A 19278-nucleotide genomic window follows, 5' to 3' on the forward strand; every position below is an offset into this window, starting at 1 on the left:
AAGTGCTTCATGAAGACTCTAGAAGTGCTTCAAGAGAATCCTAATACTCAAAGGACTTGAGTAATGTCTTTATAGACACTAACGTTTGATGTTCAATACCTAGGTAAATCGTATAAGGAATAGAATTCAACCAAGATAGATACATAGATATCTTGAGGAATGAAAACTATGAAGACTTTGGAAAGTGCTTCAAAAACATACGACTTACATGTTAGCTACGACGATTTAGAAATTCCCAAGTATGGTTTGAGGCCATCAAAAACATAAGTATGGTTCGAGGCCATACAAAATGATTTGAGGCCATTTTATCCGAAATACCTTCATCTTAAAGAATCAAATCTATGATTTGGTTGATTTGCATAAAGGGTTCACTCCCATTAGTTGCAAACATGTTTTCTAAACATAGAACGTTGATTTGCATAAAGGGTTCACTCCCATTGGTTGCAAACATGTTTCTAAACATACAATGTTGATTTGCATAAAGGGTTTACTCCCATTGGTTGCAAACATGTTTTCAAAACATACGAAGATGATATTGTATACACATACAAAAGAGAAGCTAGATTGGTGGTTAAAGATTGTAAACAACTTCACGGCGTTGATAATGTTGAAATCTTTTTCACCAAGTCGGAATGCTTGAACTATTTTGGATAAATCTAGCAATCATTGCATATGGCAATATGGCAATTGGAAAACGAAACACCTTACTCAATTGGACTTGTAGAAAGGAATTGTGTACATCACACAATGTAAAAGTTTTGGATGCTAGATAAAAGAGCAAACTTAAGAAATCTATTCGTAAATTAAAGCATGCAAGTGGGAATTGGACCATATTTGTCTAAAAGGCTATTGAGCAATCATAGCTTTATGAAAATATGGAACATCTTATAGATGACGAGTTTAGTGGGAGCTAAGTCAAAATTTATTGGTTCTATATATGAGATACATATCTCTCTATTGAAAATTACATTCAAGTTCTAAATGGTTAGATTTGAAAGTGTTTGTCAATATTAGAACCATGGCGAAACTTAGAACATACTGGGTTAAAGATCTATTGGATAGGATCTAAAGCGTTGTTTGGATTCTGTAAAAGTAATTACTAAATCAAACACAATGGAGAGACTCAAAAGAGACTCTCAACCCATATGAGTAAGTCTAAGTTATGAATGCTTTAACTAAGTATAAAGCTAGGCTGTTATCACTAGAGTTAAGCATGAAGGACCTTGAAGAGGTGCCTTCACCTTATGTCACATGGCGATGCCAAGATTTTAGCAAGATTCAGTGTCTCTTGAAACAGAATGAAGCTAAAAGTTACATGGATGGATTTTAAAATGCGAATGGTTTTTGCATTACAATCAATCATGTATAATGTGATATATAGATCGCCAAGATAACTCGTGAACATTGGATCGTGACGAGTTTATACCAATCTCTATTGATCTGGATCAAAGATCATTGGAACAGTATCAAGAACATCCAATACATTTGGATATGTAAGATGAGAACTTGATAAGAGGAAGTGAAGATAACCAAAGTTTTGATGCTACATGCATTTGCCTAAGAAAAAGTTGTATCTTGTTGTTAGGCAAACCACAAACATACACGGGCAATTAGGCGTCGTGATTAAAAGGTGGTTACATAGGTTCTAAACCATATGTGATGCATGGGAAACTGAATTAATGATTAGTTTCCAAGTTCTCAGTTGAAAGATGTATCTCCCCCATCTATGTGAACTGGTTGGAGTATTCCAAAAGGGAAGCATCATTTGAAATTCTACATAATTGAAATGAATTCATTATTGCCTAAGAAGCAATAAAAGGGAATTGTTTTTAGTGGGAGTTCTTCAATGAACTCAGGTTGATCACAAGTCTGCTATCTGGATAATTTTCTATTTTGAATATGATTATCATCCTAAACAGCAAGGAAAGACTAGATCACTCTATAAACATATTCAAAGATCTTTTCATCTTACATCGAAAGGCTTTCGATAGAAAGGATGCTAAGAATAGCAAAGTATGATAAACTAAACCTCTGTATTGAATGAGACACAACATTCATATGCAGAAATGGAATCAAGTTTGAGTTCCATGAATGTTTTAAGTATTGGGTGAAAGGCCTATATCTGTAAAACATTAAAGGCTTGATTTTGGGTTTGAGGCCCACAAATTGGTAAGCATTTGGTTTAAACATTTATCATTTATGAAATTATATTTCATAGTTCATTTAATCTTGGTTTAGTATTAAATGATAAGTCCATGTGATTCAAATCATTCAAATGGGATGTCAAGATGGATTCTTCGACAAAGAAACACCCATAAGTGAACTTGAATATTGAAGTCACAAAGGATCCCTAATCCAGGTCATTGAAAGGTGGACGACCAATGACTAATGAAGATTAGATTGCAAGTAGATTACTTAGTTCTGTTTCTTGAACTAGAGTGACTGGATGTCAGAATCTTTTGCATAGATACTTATTGGATCTTGTATCGGATTGACCATGAGAACGCTTTAAGAGATTAAAGTCATGTCATAGGTAGTTCTCATTAATGGTGATTAGAAACCATTCCTCAGAACATGAGCGATTATGTATGCTCGTTTGAGAATTAGTTCGCTTTGATACTAGCTAAACGTCGCACCGTAAAAGTAGGCTATAAAAGCAGTTATTGGGCGTACTATGAATCAAAGTGAGTGTTCATATATTGCAAGAATGGATTGTCCTCCTATATTTGATAGGATATGGTGTTGTTGTGTAACAAGGCCTCTCGGAGAGTTAGATACTGTAAAATGCATGGCCGTGCTCAGAATGGTTAGGCTTAACCTTCTGCAAAAGTTTGACAGTTGAACTCTGTAATCCGAGAAACACTTCTGGACCTAATAAGGATGGCTTGGATCTTACCTTATGTTCAGTAAGTAACACTAAGCGACAAAGGAATGTGGATGCACACTTGTCTGAATGACAAGTGGGAGATTGAAGGAAATATGTCCTTCACCCAAGGTGCATTAAGTCTAATACCAAGGTTCAAATTAATTGCGAACAATTAATTCAGTGAGATCATGTGATCGGAACAGCTAGTTGGAGCAATGCTTCCGATCAGTGAGTTCTAATGGATATTGAACTCACAACTTACTCTTGACTGAACCTACAAGGTCACACCAATGACACGTAACAGATCACCGGATTAAATGAATCAGAAATTCATTTAATAGCTTTTCGGGAATTAGTTGGAAACGTATTATACGATACGACCTTTGTCGGAATCGTATATCGTATCGCGAATATTCGTAAGTTGGGCGACACGAATAAATCGTATCGTACGACGGTGATTCGTCATATACGATACGATAAATAATATATCGGAAATATATTAAATCGCGAATACGAAGGGCATCGGAGTTGCCGGCCCGTCGAGCCAAGCACGTAAGCGTGGAAGGCCTAATGAGCCAACAAGCTCGTGAGCCAAGGCAAGCAAGGCAAGCCCATTGGGCGCGAGCACGCAGCAGCAAGCAATAGCGCACAGCACGACGAGCGAGCAAGGCCCACGGCCCAGCTGCTCAGCGCGTGCGCTGTGGGCTTCGGCCTGCAGTGTGTCGTTGGGCGCGGGCATGTGTCCGTGTTGCTTGGCGTGCACGGCTTGCTAGCCAGCCTTGCTTCTTGCTTGGTCGGTTAGTAAGGTTAATAATATAACCTTACAACCTTGTTTCCAACACACACACAATTCATACACTCAAACCCTAGAGACACGGAGAACCCTAATTCTCTCTGTGCCTCCAAAGTGAGTTCTTCCCAAAAGCAAAGTATCTTGATCAATTGTCTAAGCTACGATTATCAAGACGGATCTGACGTGTCAGTGAACCAAGTAGAGGAACGACAAGTGGAGTTCTTTGTTCGTGTTCGTTGACAGATTATTGTGGAAAACACGCTTCGAATGTAAGTTTGCTTAATCTGTGCTTTATACATGTTTCCTGGCTTTGGGGATTGTTTCGCACATGTTATTATGTTTAACTGTATTCCCCTACAAAGACTAGTGCTCGCACACTCGTCACTCATTTATGTGGCGGGTAAAAGATGTACCCGTTTGCTCTCCTCCCAACATATAAGTGAACAATGCCCTCCCAAACTCACAACACTCGTTTGTCTAGAAAAACATACACTCAACCTACTAGTCGACTCGAAATGTGTCATGTCATAACTTGCATTGATAAACAACTATTTTCGCATTAATACAACTCTATGCACAAAGGTCGGAAGGTCTTCAAAGCTTGTAATGATAGGCTTAGGTAAGGGTGCGGTAAATTTGGGTATAATGTGAGCTTTAAAGCCTTGGCTTTGGGGAGCATAAATCCTAAATACAACCATGATCAACCAAAATAATGACCATAACCCTCCCACTCAACACATGACAAAACAACAAATAACCAACACCATACTTTCTTGCCTTTTTCACAATTATAACCAATCACTCATAAGGATATAAACTTGCAAGACTTGATTGAAACCATACTTTGAACTTTTTCTGAGAGTAATAGATATATTTTCTCTTTTTTTTTTCAATCTCTCTTTTTTTTTTCTTTTTCTTTTAGAAACCTTCACATTTGTTTTATTCTTCTCATCTCTTTCATTTTTCAACTCATTTTTTCAACAACAAATATGATAAGAAGAACTCCCTTTTCCAATACTCAATATGCTCAAAATGTACCACACCACAACTCCCTCACCTCACTACTATTAGCTCCCCCAAGCTAGGCTTGGGGCTAGTAACCAATGGGGAATTCACGGGCTTGTAATGTGGTTAGTCACCGAATAAAGGGAACAAGCACAACATGGGTAGAAAAAGAGGGAACAAATGTATCTAAATTCATATGAAGGATACCTAAATAGAAAAATTGCCTTCGTCCTCCACAATGTGCATGTGTATGAGTCATAAAACACTACTAACAGTTGCAAATCAATACTCAAAATCAATGACACACCAGGAAACTATCACACATTCCTAACCAAGTCAACTAGCCAAGCACCAAGTCCACAAATAGTTAGTCAGAGTTGACTCATGTCATGGCATCAAAGCAATCGAATATCAAATCATGGATAACACATCTACATTGCTCATCATCAAATACCAAGAATCAAAACAATTCTCAATCAAAGGGGCACAGGGAAGCATGATTTTGTATTCATTGGAACGTACTTTTGTATTTTTTTTTCAAAGCAGTAAAATAATCTAGAAAGCAATAAACACACAACTAATCTAGAAAGCAATAAACACACCAAGATAAGGAAATGCACAAATAAAAAGAAAACATACCTAATATGTACAGGTGAGTGAAACACCCCCCAAGCTAAATCAGACAATGTCCTCATTGGCTCAAGGGGTATCGAACCATCTCGATCATCCTCAGCATCATTGATGGCCTTGACCATCATCACCACCTCGACCACCATGACCGCTAGGGCCCGCTCCATACCCACCATAGTATGAAGGTGTGAAGGTTCCCATGGAATCGGGAGCTCCATATCCCTCCGCGGGATAGGTAAACCAGAAAGGGTGCTGGGAATCCGGAGCAATATAGCCCTGCCTGGCATACTGATCATAGATAGGGAACATGGCTCTCTGGTGATCACTCGCGAACTCATGAAAACCGATCTCAAGCCTACCCAACCTCTCATGAACGGACCCCTGCTCCTCCTCTGGTGTCGGGCCACCCTGCGGCCTTCCCTCATTCCCTCGACGCCCCCTCCTAAAGTAGGTGCGAGGCTCGGGCTGAAACTGGTGGGGCTCTGGCTGCAGGTCAGGCTGGGGCTCAGGCTGCTGCTCTTGCTCAACCCCAACATACAGATAATGAGCCTGGCCGGGTCTGAAACAGGTGCGGCCTTGAGGGTCAGGCAAGGAGAAAAGCATGTTCCCCTCGAACATCCAATACATGGCACCCGGCCTATACAACCCATGCTCACCCTACAATCGGCGAAGCCCAGCAAAATAGGCCAAGTCTAGTAAGTTGCTACCCAAAAGCGGAGTCTGGTTAGCCTCAACAAAGTTTACCGTGGCCATGGCAATGTGGGTGATCAACCCACCAATGGTGATGCGAGTGGTGTGCGAGCTAGTGGCTATTGAATAAAGTTGGGAAGCCATATGATGGGATAAGTTCATTGTATACCTCGCTTCCCCCTCTAGAACATAGCCACCCAAAATCTCCAGCTCTGTACTCCTACATTATGAGTCTCCTCTCTACCAAATATGGTGAACCCCAGGAACCTGTAGAATACAATGGGGACAGGGTGTTGTATCTTGGAAGCATGCAAGTGTTGCATGCTACCGGGATCACTATTACCAGTCAGCTTTCCCCCACATTTCACAATTATTGGGCACTACCAGGCTTCCTACTAGGGGTAGTGGACAAACCAAAAATTCTACCAAAGTCCTCAATACCCAAATGCACATCACGGTTCAACAATCGAAAATGAATTGAAGACACATCTCTATAACCATTTCTACGCAATTGCAAAGAACTCAGAAACTCCAAAGTCAGTCGCCTAAATGTAAGACGCAACGTGCTATACATTCCTTTCATACCGACACCATAAAAAACTCGTTTAACCTCATGATCAATACCCATATTATTCAATGACCTTTGACAAATAAATCGGGTTGGAATTACCTCCCTCTTTTTGAGGTGGACGAATCGATCCCGTTGCCACTCCGTGGTGAAGATAACGTCCGAAAAGTCCCGGTCGGCTTCGAACTGGGGTGGCGGCGGTGGTGGTGTCGGCTCACGAGCTCGGCTAGTTGAAGCCTCATGTTGGTTCCTTGCTTGCATGGTGAAATTCCTCTTAGGACGGCTAGACATGGTTAAAAATCTGAATTTTTGAAGGTTTTTGGGTTTTTTGGTGGAATTTGGGGATTTGATGGAGAGTGGAGGAAACCGAAATTGGTTAGGTGTAGGTTGTAGAGGATGATGAGAGGAAGATTTTGATGTATGGTGTGTTGAATTTGGTAAAGAATTGAGGGAGATATGAGGGTTAGAAGTTTTGTGAGATTGGGGTTTAATGGAGGAAGAGAGAGAAAGCTAGGTTGAAGATGAAGAATAGAATGAGGAAGTGAAGAGCCCGTGGTCTCATAATTCGCAGAATCGCGCTTTGCCCGGTCGTGCAGCAGCTCGCCCGATCGGGCGATTTTCAACACTTTTCTTTCAATCTGTGCGCGCCCGATCCGGATCGGGCCATTTGCGAAACCATTTCTTTTCTCATTCTTCAACCCAGAATTCAACTTCAGATCTCGTACTGACGTTATCACCAACCGTTCGATCGGGCGGAATTTCGCCCGATCGGGCATCTTACTCGCCTTTGGAGTCTATCGGGCAAACGTCGCCCGGTCGGGCGATTTTCAACCTTTTTCCTTGAATCGACACGCGCCCGATCTGGCTACTCCGTTTCAGCTTTAATTCCACTTTTTCGAACTTGGGGCCTTAGACCTGCACAATATTAAACACCCAAACCGTAAAATACCCTCTTCTCACCTCTCCAACACCAAAAACTACACTGAAACACACACTTGAAAATAATTATACTAAAGCACACAAACAAAAGCAAAACGTACACTACTGAAAGCGATAAATGGATAGTGAAATACTCATCCCCCGATTAGATTGATGCAATGTCCCCATTACACAATCCCAGTTTATGCACAGAAAATGAAACGAAGGGGATGAGAGCCACGACAACTCATCGAATGGGGGCACCAAAGATGGTGCCATCTGGTGTCAAATCAATTGCCTTGGATGAGCTATGTGGCGCGGGAAGTGACAGATCATGACCCCGATCATGAATACGGTGCCCACCGTTTACAGAACTTTCAGCCTTTTGGGTCACAGCATCATCAAACCGTGCCTCCTTTCGAACCCATGCCAAAGATTTGATACTCCGGTCACCTCCACCTGCAAAACAATTCGAAGCACGTGCTTTCTCTAAAGAGTTGTTAGAGTTAGTATGAGTCAATCCATCATTGAAATAATCATTAGAAACATTGACACCACAACATGACTCCTTTATCATAGGACTCTTAGCAACATGGGTTAAATGGAAAGTAACTTTGTCATCCCCCACATTTAAAGTCAGCTTGCCATTCTTGACATCAATGATTGCTTCCGCAGTGTGTAGGAAGGGTCGACCTAAAATAATAGGAATCTACCTAACACAACAAAGTCAACAGGAATAAAAAATTTACCTACTATAACAGGCACATCTTCTAGAACACCTAGGGGGTACTTCACAGATCGATCAGCCATTTGCAGAGTTATATTGGTAACTTTTAAATCACCCATGTTCAATTTAGTACAGACAGACAGGGGCATGACACTAACACTGGCACCTAGATCACATAAAGCTTTGTCAATAAAAAGGTTGCCAATGTTACACGGGATAGAGAAACTCCCGGGGTCCTTCAACTTGGGTGGAAACTTATTTTGTAGTAAGGCACTGCACTCTTCAGTAAATGCAACAGTCTCCACCTCACTAAATGCTCTCTTCCTAGTCAAGATGTCCTTCATGTATTTAGCATATGCAGGTACTTGAGTAATTAATTCAGTGAAAGGGACTGTTACCTGCAGATTCTTTACCACTTCTAAGAACTTACCAAACTGCTTGTCTAGCTTGTTCTTAAGCTGACGGTGAGGGAAGGGAAGTTTGATAGGTGGAACTTGTATCTCAACTTTCTTCTCAACCCTTGTGCTAGATTCCTTCTCCTCGACCACCTTCTCACTTTCTTCTGGCACAGCACCACTGACAAGCGCCTCAACATCTCCTTCGATGGTCATAGGCGGCCCATCATACTCATATCCACTCCGCAAAGTGACAACATTTACAGACTCTCTGTGCACAGGCTGTGAAGGGAGATGACCTTCAGGTCTCCCTGCAAGAGTAGTAGCCATTTGCGCCAACTGTGTATCCATTATCTTGTTATGAGAAGTAAGAGCATCAATTTTGGCATCCTTTTCGCTCAGAGACTTCTGCAATTGCAACATCATATTCCTCATCTCTACAAGCATGGGATCAGACTGTGCGGGTTGAGGTTGTGGTGGTGGAGGGGATGTGTTTTGTCTAGGGAACCCAGGTGGTCCACTAGACTGCTGGCTGTAGTTACCCCGCGGTTGGTATGACTGCTGTGGTGGTGGTTGGTAGGGTTGTTGTATCTGATGGGGGTTCTGAACATTAGTACTCCTATATGATAGCAGGTGGTTATTTTTATACCCCTCATTGTAAGAGTTGGAGTACGGATTATTCTGCTTGTAGGACTGGAACGCATTGCACTGTTCGATAGAGCTCTTACATTCCTTTGCATAATGACCTTGCATCCCACAACTATCACAGACATTGGCAAACTAGCATGTTGGGTGGACTGAGAAGATGCGATTTGTATATTATCCAGCTTGTGATGTAGGGTAGTTAGCTGAGCAGTAAGATGTTCAATAGAATTCATCTCATGCTTAACACCCCGGTCGGCAAAACCTCTAGGATTCCCATATTGGGCACTATGAATGGCAATCTCCTCAATCACCTCTAAAGCTCTAGACACCTCCAGTTGCATAAATCTCCCACTAGCAGCAGAATCTAGAATAAGTCTAGACTCGTTGCCCAGACCGTTGTAAAATTGTTGGATCAAGAACCAGACATCCATACCATGGTGTGGGCACTCTCTCTGCAGATCCTTGAACCTTTCCCAGACTTCAAACAAGCTCTCGTCTGCTCGTTGGGTAATGGAAATTATCTCTCCCCTCAGACGAGCCGTCTTCTCAGGTGGGAAGTATTTCACATAGAAAGCAAGAGCCAAAGAATCCCAATCGGTGATTTTCATAGCTGTGCGGTTGAGACTATTAATCCATAGCTTTGCCTTCCCACTCAATGAAAATGGAAAAAGCATCTCCATAGTCTGCTCAGGTGTTAGATTCTTCTGCTTAACAGTGGCACAATATTGAATGAAAGACTGAATATGGAGATTAGGATCTTTACCCTTTTCTCCACCGAATTGGTGTCTCTCAATCATATTTATCAGCAGGGGTTCAATCTTGAAATTCCCGACCGCAATAGAAGGCATGATCGCCTTGGGAAGCACAGACAGACTTGGCTTAGAATAGTCTGTAAGCCTTGGTGCAGGTGGGGGGGTGGTGGTGGTGTTTGTTCATCCATCTCTGAATCTGTATGGAATAGATTGCCAATCAGATGGTCGGATTCAGAGTCCGAATAGTCTCTCAACTGTTCAATGAATCTACGTCGTCTACAAAAGGTCCGTTCAGGTTCAGGATCGAACGAAGTCAGATCGCTGGTATGGACAGTCCTGGGCATAAACAAGCAAAAACTAGAGAACAGTCGTGAGATCCGATCTCAAGGAACGGGAGTTCCTTGAGAAGTAATAAACAATAATCTAGAAATAACAATTAATAACAGAAAATAAAACCGTTTCCCCGGAAACAGCGCCAAAATTTGACAGGCTTAAGTCATATCACCTTATCAAAAATAAACCTAAGTCCACTAGCTGGGTAGCAAGGGAAGTCAGGATCGAATCCACAGGGAAACAGTGTTCTTTCTACTATTAATTAACTAATCTAGACTACTGGTAACAAAGGGTTGGATTGGTTTGTATACTAAACTAAGGCAATAATCAAATTGGAAAATAACAATATTAAGGGAATCTAGGGTAGCGGTTCACCATAAATGCAGACCGGGATTGGACAACGGACAATAACAATCAATTAACAATCATAACTAGGAAAACATGCATCTCTCGAATCTTATGAATTCCTTAGGATAAAATAACTAGCAGGCTCTCGCTATGTACTAGAAATAATTCCTATCTAATAGCCACAGACCAAAAACATCAGATTTATACCTCTCGGCGCATAATCTAAGGTTAATCAAACTCAAATGAAAATAGTCCGACCGAACAGAATTGACGAGCAATAATAATAAGCTATAGAAATTATAATCAATCAATAAATAATCAAGTCCACATATAATCTCAATCATGCATTCATGGATCCCCAAACCCTAGAAATTAAACTACTCACTCATGGTAATAAATAACAAAGCGATTAATATAATGGAAAACATGATTAAAGTGATAAAATAGATTAAAGTAAAGAACAATACCTAATTAAAGGATAATGAAATAATAAAGCTTGAATTTTTTATTAGAAATAAAAACTAAGTGTTGAAAAAATTAGAGAGAAAACTAAATTAAACTAAGTGCTAAAAAGTAGAATAAAAAGATGTCACTAAAAATAATACTGCTTAGTATATATAGTTTGCCCAAAATAACACTCAAAAACGGAAAAGAAACTCGCGAAAAAACTGCAGAGGTTGGCGTCGCCCGATCGGGCGTCGCTTTGCCCGATCGGGCGATGTGCTCGATAGTCGGCCCGATCGGGCCAAATTCCGCCCGATCGGGCGGTTTGCGAAAGGCTTAGAACAGCTCCCAGACGGCCGCCCGATCCGGACCGGGCGAAGTGCGTCCGAACGGGCGCGCATGGAAGACTTTAATTCCTTCTTCTTCCGCCCGATAGTCGCGTTTCGCCCTCAGCTCACAGGGCGATTTGCAATCATCAACATCTTTCGCCCGTATCACCGAGTCTAACTCCCGGGGCTCAACCATAAGCATCTAAGGCTACCGAAAGTCGACGATAATGGTCCCGAACTTCCTCGGGTTCGTGTAGTGGCCTAAATCACCATGAAACTGGTCTAAAAAGACCAATTTCTCACTAATCAAACCTGAAACTCAAGGCACACTCAATAACACATATTAGTACTAAAAACGGCTCCTAAGAGCTCATTTGATGCATAAAAGTACTAAGGGACGGGGGTAAAACTCTATATAAAACACACATATCAAGACCTTTTTTGAAATTGCAAAAGTGCTAGATTAGACCATTATCCTCAATCAAGCCATTGACTAGCAGAACATAATGAAGCAGAACAAGCAGTAAGAATACCCGTTGCAATTATCTTGCTCCTCCTATCCAACAATCCATATTGAATTTCCCCCTCAGATCAAAACGATATTGTTTTTAGATGGTAATGTCATGAGTGTTTTAAATGCAACAATAGCTCAAGTCATCAATTTAAGCCAAGCTAAGCTAAGCTTATTGATGTGATCACCTTGCCACGTTGTACTTGATATTTGACATGAGATTTCTTCAAAACTACCGTTCTGCTAGTCATGGTTGATATACAGAAGTTTGGGATGAGATTTGGCCTGATAGAGAATCAAAATTTCCGTTTCTCCAACTCAACATACTCATTAGGTAGTAAAACACTACTTTTAATTTTTTTTTCAGGTAGTAAAAGGGTGTTACTTAATGCAGAAATTATTTTCTAAATGCAGAGATTAAAATTACCAAAGTGCCCTAATTAATTAATAAATAAATAAGCATTTAAAAAATATCCCAGCAAATCACAAGCGATTTTACCAGACATGAAACTCAACTATTACGTTAATTCTACAATTATCAATGCTATGAAATATATGGCAGTGTCCTTGTATCATAGAAATACATGATAAAACTTATCTTATAGTGATCTGAGTATGATCAATGATATTTGATAAAAACTCAATAGTTGTATGCGTCTAATAATTCTAAAATCTAAGAGTATGGAGGAAGGAGGACATGAAAATCCTGACAATACCACAACAAATTCAGATGTAACTATTAAGGAATTTTATGGTTGTTTTTATTCTATGATTTGATATCCAGAAAATACAACAACAAATCCGGTCAGTTTATGTTTAACATCAATCCGTTAAATATTATCTAAGTTTATGTTTAAGAAGTGTTTTCTGACTAAACAGGGAGTGGGTGCTTTTTTTTTTTTGATAAAATTGTATTTCGTTTATTAATAGGGGAGTAAATCAAAGATTATAGTGTTTGGGATCCCATTTACAATATTGTAGGGCGGCAAATTGAGAATTAGAGCTAACGTGAGTCAACAAACAATGTTTATCATATTGGGATGATGTGAGTCATGCAATCATCCCACCCCTGTTAATCATAGCAAACAATGTCTATTATTAAACCATGATTACGGGAAGTATCATTTGCAAGATAGACATAAGGTGTACATGAATTATCATATTTGTCTACGTACTTCACCTTCAAACGATAGCCCAGTTCACTATTATGTGAGTAATAAGATTTACTGTGAGCTTTTACATTATATGAACTTTCGTTCCGATACTACGTATAAGATATGTTAGTCATAATTAACAGGGGTAGGCCGGTTGAGCATAAACTATCATAGTATATGAACTTTGATTTTGTTAGTCTATACTGATCATGCTCAAATTTAGTCTTTGTGGTGATGGAATTTTTCTATACGCTAGCCCAATCCTTTCCCTAATCATAAACTATTACAGTATATGAATTTGTATTACAATTAACTTATGAGTATTTGTATTATTTAATTATTTTACAGGATGTCTTTATCCAATCAAATTCGAACTAGTTGAAGGATTTGGCTACTTGTTCGAGACAAACATGACATTTAAAAGTCGAATCGAGTTAATAACATTTGTTAGAAACATCGGAAAAATGCACAAAATGGTCATAGTTATCATCTCTTCCAAAGGAGGTGCAGAAAACGGATCCGGAGAAGCATATGTATTGTTGGGATGTGAAAGATCTTTATCTTATCGTAGAAATATTTCTAGTGCATAAGTAAATACCAGGCGTAGCACTGGATCGAAAAGATGTGAGTGTCCATTTCGTCTTAATGGAAAGGAAATGGTTGGAGGAACTTGGAGATTGCTTATAAATGATGGAAATCACAATCATGATTTTCCTGCATATAATGTGGGTCGTTCAATAATTAGTAGGTTGACTATGGATGAGAAGAATAAAACAAAGGAGATGACTCGAGCTCATGTGACTCCTTCACAGATATTGGTGTCAATAAAGAATGAAAACAAGGAGAACTTAACTAGAGTGAAACAAATATACAACTTTCGGCACAAAATAAGGAACGAAGAAATGAATGGTCGATCAGTTATGCAACAAACTCTAAAATATTTGAATGATGAATCTTATTTCTATTGGTATCGAGCTACACCAGGTACAAATGTGTTAACTGATTTATTTTTTGCTAATAAAAAAGTTGGTGCATATGTTGCGCTTATTTAATCATGTGTTGATGATGGATTTCACTTATAAAATAAATAGATATAAAATTCCCCTGCTAGAAATAGTTGGATGTGTTCCGACTGGGAAAAATTTTGTTGTTGGATTTGCATTTCTTCAAGATGAGAAAAGGGAGAGTTTTAAATGGGCACTTCAGTGTGTGAGAGCTCTCTTTGATCCTGATCATATGCCAGAAGTTATTGTTACTGATAAGGAGTATGCTTTAATACACGCGATTGATGATGTATTTCCCAAGAGTCATCATATGTTGTGTATACGTCATATTGCTAAAAATGTGGAAGCTAGGGCAAAACTTGATACTAGGAGTGCTCTATTTGCGTCAGGATTTCTTCGCTATTGGAACAAAATTGTTTATGCTGAGACAGAAGCCGAGTATGAAGCTAATGTAATGCAATTAAAAAAAAAATTTGCTTCTCATCCAAAGACATTGCAGTATGTTGAAGATACATGGTTGATCCACTCAAAGAAATTTGTGCAAGCTTATACGAAAAAGATGTTTCACTTGGGGAACCGTACCACTAATAGGTATTAAAAACGTTATTCTTTTGTCGTTGTAATAATTATATTATGTAATATTTTTTGGTTTTGTGATTAATTTCTTTATATTTCATTCTAGGGTTGAAAGTGCTCATAATGTTTTGAAGAGATTTTTGAAGACATCTACAGGGAGTTTGGATACAATTTGGAAAAGGTTGCATTCCTTGTTAGAGCTTTAGGAAAATGAAATTAAAGCCAGCTTTGTTAGGTCTGAGAACATTGATCTTCATATTACTGTTCTACATCTTCTGAGTCAGTTGAGAGGTAAAGTTTCACATTTAGCAATAAGAAAAATTAATGAGGAATATGGTCGACATAAAGTAGGAACTGACCCTGCAACTTTTGGATGTTACTTGCGAACTTTACATGGTCTCCCATGCGCACATGAGATGAGGTTACTTGATGGAGAAGGAAAGAGTATTGATTTAAATGGTGTTCATATATTTTGGAGGACACTTCATATGGAAGGTTTCAGTACTTCTAATACACCCATTGGACCTTACAGTCAATATCAGGATGATGATGAAATATTAAAATCTTATTTTGAAAACATGAAGAATCAAGCCCCGGAAGCCAAAAAACAATATATATTTCAATTGGAGAAGATAATACACCCTGAATCAGTTCCATTGGAAGAGCCTGTATGTGACCGAAAACCTATGGGTCGTCCATCAAGTAGAAGTTCCACAAAAAGAGACTTGTCATACTAGGAGCATGTACAAAAAAAGGTTCCTAATCGTGCTACTCAACAACCTTCATCGAGTAATAAAAGAAAATCTCGTTCCACTAAAAATCCTACAAGGGAAGATCTTATACCTGCTGAGATTCCAGTTCATCTGGTACCGTTTATCTATGAATATAAAAATGTAGGTGCAGATTGTAATTGTGGTTATAGATTAGTGGCACATCAAATTTATGGGTCCGAAGACCAGTGGAGAAGAGTGCGTATGGATTTATATTTGTTCATAGAGAGCCTTTTGGATTTTTGGATGGTTGTATGGAATCAAAGTCAAGAAGGAGCCCTAGCAATATTACGTAGGCTTAACTATTACGAGAGTCCTTGTCAGCATGATTATTGGATGCGCATGGATTATATGGGCCTTGTAATTGCGACTGCGTACAATGTTACATTAGTTACTCTTGATCCGATACAAATTGGTACTATGACTTATTTGCCATTATATGTACCAGAAGGCTTCACAACTCCGGAAAAACTTATTTGAGTTGCATTTCTAAGATCTTGTGTCCACTTTGTTTCGGTATGTATGTGCTACTTTTTTATAACGTTTTGTTGTAATTTTTACCTTGTATAATATTATATTTACCTTGTAATAATTATTTACAGGTTTCTTTGATGAATGAGTGCCCGGTTCCAGAGTTTTGGGGACCTTGGTTTAACTTTCACGATGGTACAGTACAAGGATGAGATGCTCCATTTTATCACAAGATCGATAGATGGAAGTGTTGCGTGGCTAAATATTGTGTCTAGCGGATATAATTAATTAGTTATTTTGAACATTTTGTTTTATTGTTAGAATGGACAATAATGTTTATTAGGTACGTAGATACTATTAATCTTATAAAGTATTATTTCTATATGTACGATTAATTTGGATTATGGGTATTGATCATAAATTGATTTGTTTCATATTTAAGGGAAACACGATTCATTTTATTTATGTATTTGTTGATATACCCATGATTGGTATTGTTATTTCGGCGAAGCTGTACTTTTGTTGAAATGGATGCCCGAAATAGGTCGTGCTCCTAACTTCCGCGTCATATAATTAATGTTATATCTATAATCTTGGTAATGTTATCAGCTTGATCATAGTAAAAATGGTGACAAGAAATGGAAGCTCGAGTTTATTCTTTGGAATATGATTGATTACGCTTTTTGAAGTACTTGTGGAGGGATATTTTGCAAAAGAAAATATTGTATTAGTACTTCATTGTCTTCAAAAAACCCATTTAGTTAGTGGCGTTGGGATTTCTTTTTAAAATAATTAATTAGGTTAATTTGGTAATTTTATTTTCTGTATTTAGAAAAAAAATCTGCATTTAGAAGCTACAAGTTTTATTTTTTTAAGTAGTAAAAATAAATTTTCAATTTTTTTAGGTGGTAAAAAATAATCAATAGGTCTTGCGCGTAACAGATGTACGTTAATATTAACGTACACCGAGAATTCGCACGTGCGAAATTATTAAACTGAAGAACAAAACGACGCTATAGAGAAGAGAGAAAACAACGCAGAAACAAAGGAAGGGGAACTGGAAGCCGCAAAACCAGAGGAGAGAGAAGCGTTAAAATTCAGGTAAGAAATAGGGGAAAAACTTCGAAATCGCGAAAAATCATTCAATTCCATGAGAAAATTCTACTGAATGTTGTCTTCTCTTTGCGATTATCAACCTATACATCTATTTATTTATTCTTTGTTATCTACATTCTTCTGCAAATGAATAATTATTTTATAGTTTATTTGAACACCTAGATTTGGAAATTATGAAACATGTGTTGGAGAAGCGTGGCAAGGTAGAAGGCGGGGATGATGGTGAAGAGGTTGAAGCTAAGCCAAGCAATAGAAAGAAGAAAGAGGCAGCTGCAAGTAGTAGCACACCAGGTGTTTGTGAAAATGACGCATGTTTTTGAGAATGTAATACTATAATCTTCCTAAAGATTCAATCTTCAATTGATTGATTTGGTTTCATATCATTCTCACTTGTTTGTTTGTTCGTTGTATCAGGGTATCAAGATTGATTCAGATTTTCAGATATGTGTCATCAGTGCTAGAGGAATGACAAGGGAAGAGTTTCGAGGTGCACTAAGTGCAGGACCAAGTGACATTGGGTTGCCTGTATCCGAAACTGGTTCGTGCTTCTGTTTCTGTTTGCCTTTTGCTATGCTTGTTTAATTGTATGCCTGCTTTTCTGGTGTTTTTGTCGATGTATTGAAATCGTGCTTTTATAAAAGAAGTATCAATCTGTAAAGTAGGTTTTGTTCCTAGTGTAGACAGTTTCTTTGTTTGTGTTTTTGCTTAGCTTGTTATTAGTTAGGCATGTCTTCTCCAGCCACAACTCATGTTTTGCATCATATTCGAGTGACTTTGGATAGAAATATTTGGAGAAATAATATCATTGTCCATGGGGTTCATAGGATTTGGCTGTGAGTGGACAGCTGCAGGCCAATTGCTATTACATCTATTATGATCCAGCAAGTTAGGGGGGGAGGTTGAGATTACCCCATAACATCGAGATTTTGTCTTTCTTGAGAACATCTCCCTTGCATTGTCAATGAACTGTTAGAAAGACTGAGAATTGAGTTGCTTGAGCCTCTTAAGATGGTATTGTTTTTGTGGAGTAGATCATACTCCGAAGATGTTGGAGTATTAGATAAAATCCAATATGCGAACCAAGGCAAGCATCATTTATAACTTCACTTACCGATTGAAAAGTTCATATTGTGTGTCCTTATAATGAGAATACAGGAGTTTGGAGATGAAATTTATTGGACATTTGGTTGTACTTTTGTAATGCATGTAAAGTGAACACTAAACACTACACAATGTACTACTATAAATTCTAAATCCATGAATTTACCATCTTCTTATACATTGTGTGTTTTTATTTTTGTAAGCCTATTAGCTCAACCCGCCGAGCACCGTGCAATTGCGCGAAGATGTAGGTTCAAATCCTACATAGGCTATTGGTTTTATTTGAAAAATAAGTCGGCATTTTTGGTAACTTTTACCAACTCAAAGGTGACATTAATTATATTGTTAGTCATTTCTAAGTATATTGAACCAAAACACAACTCAATAGTATGTAGGCTATATGGGACTTGAACCCACACCATGTACATAAATGCACATTGCTCTACCATTTGAGCTAATAGTCTTAGTATTCAAACATTTGCATACTGAGTAGACTGGTACAAAACTTTTCTTAACTTTTAACAATTTCCATAACTTTAACCTATAAAAACTACAACTTTAACACAGAAAAGTACAATCTGTGAAATAAAAAGAATGCATGACTCACATTAGCTGAAGAAAGGGAGAAATATAAAAGTCAGACTTTTAGCAGTTAAACTTAAGTTATTAAAATTAAAAGTTTGGTTTGAGATGACGGAATACTGTCTTAACTTTTAGAACAATTTTCATAACTTTAACCTACAACACTACAACTTTAACACGAAAACAACAACGTTTGGAATAAAACAAATTGCATGACTCACATTAGCCGAAGAAAGGTACAAATATAAATCCTGACTTTTAGCAGTTAAAGTTAAGTTATTAAAAGTAAAAGTTAGGATTGAGATGACGGAGACTGTCTTAACTTTTAGAACAATTTCTTTAACTTTAACCTAAGGAACTACAACTTTAACACAGAAAACTACAATGTCTGCAATAAATAAATTGGATGACTCACAGTAGCTGAAGAAAGGTAGAAATATAACAGTCAGACTTTTAGCAGTTAAAGTTAAGTTATTAAAAGTAAAAGTTAGGTGTGAGATGACGGAAGACTGTCTTAACTTTTAGAACAATTTCTTTAACTTTAACCTAC

General features: G+C 38.3%; 1 protein-coding gene and 1 non-coding gene across 2 annotated transcripts; both read left to right on the forward strand.

The window, feature by feature from the left end:
* Positions 1–9666: 9666 nt before the first annotated feature.
* Positions 9667–9773, forward strand: LOC130462252 (small nucleolar RNA R71). Its single transcript, XR_008922354.1, has one exon. It is a non-coding gene; the product is annotated as a small nucleolar RNA R71 (small nucleolar RNA).
* Positions 9774–13764: 3991 nt separating this feature from the next.
* Positions 13765–16616, forward strand: LOC110788433 (PKS-NRPS hybrid synthetase cheA-like). The gene is made up of 6 exons (XM_056829643.1): positions 13765–14092; positions 14220–14703; positions 14795–14869; positions 14915–15356; positions 15444–15656; positions 16539–16616. The coding sequence occupies exons 1-6, from the start codon at positions 13765–13767 to the stop codon at positions 16614–16616; spliced, it is 1620 nt and encodes a 539-aa protein (XP_056685621.1).
* The last annotated feature ends 2662 nt before the right edge of the window (positions 16617–19278 follow it).

The sequence above is a fragment of the Spinacia oleracea genome, chromosome 5, assembly GCF_020520425.1.
Source record: "Spinacia oleracea cultivar Varoflay chromosome 5, BTI_SOV_V1, whole genome shotgun sequence".
Taxonomy (NCBI): Eukaryota; Viridiplantae; Streptophyta; class Magnoliopsida; order Caryophyllales; family Amaranthaceae; genus Spinacia; species Spinacia oleracea.

Excerpts from the sequence above, each read along its gene's own strand:
- LOC110788433 (XM_056829643.1), top strand. The coding sequence starts at position 13,765 with ATGGTTGGAGGAACTTGGAGATTGCTTATAAATGATGGAAATCACAAT. Across the intron at positions 14,704-14,794 it reads GGGAACCGTACCACTAATAG|GGTTGAAAGTGCTCATAATG; the intron begins GTATTAAAAACG and ends ATTTCATTCTAG. Across the intron at positions 15,657-16,538 it reads CCGAAGACCAGTGGAGAAGA|CTTGATCATAGTAAAAATGG; the intron begins GTGCGTATGGAT and ends TAATGTTATCAG.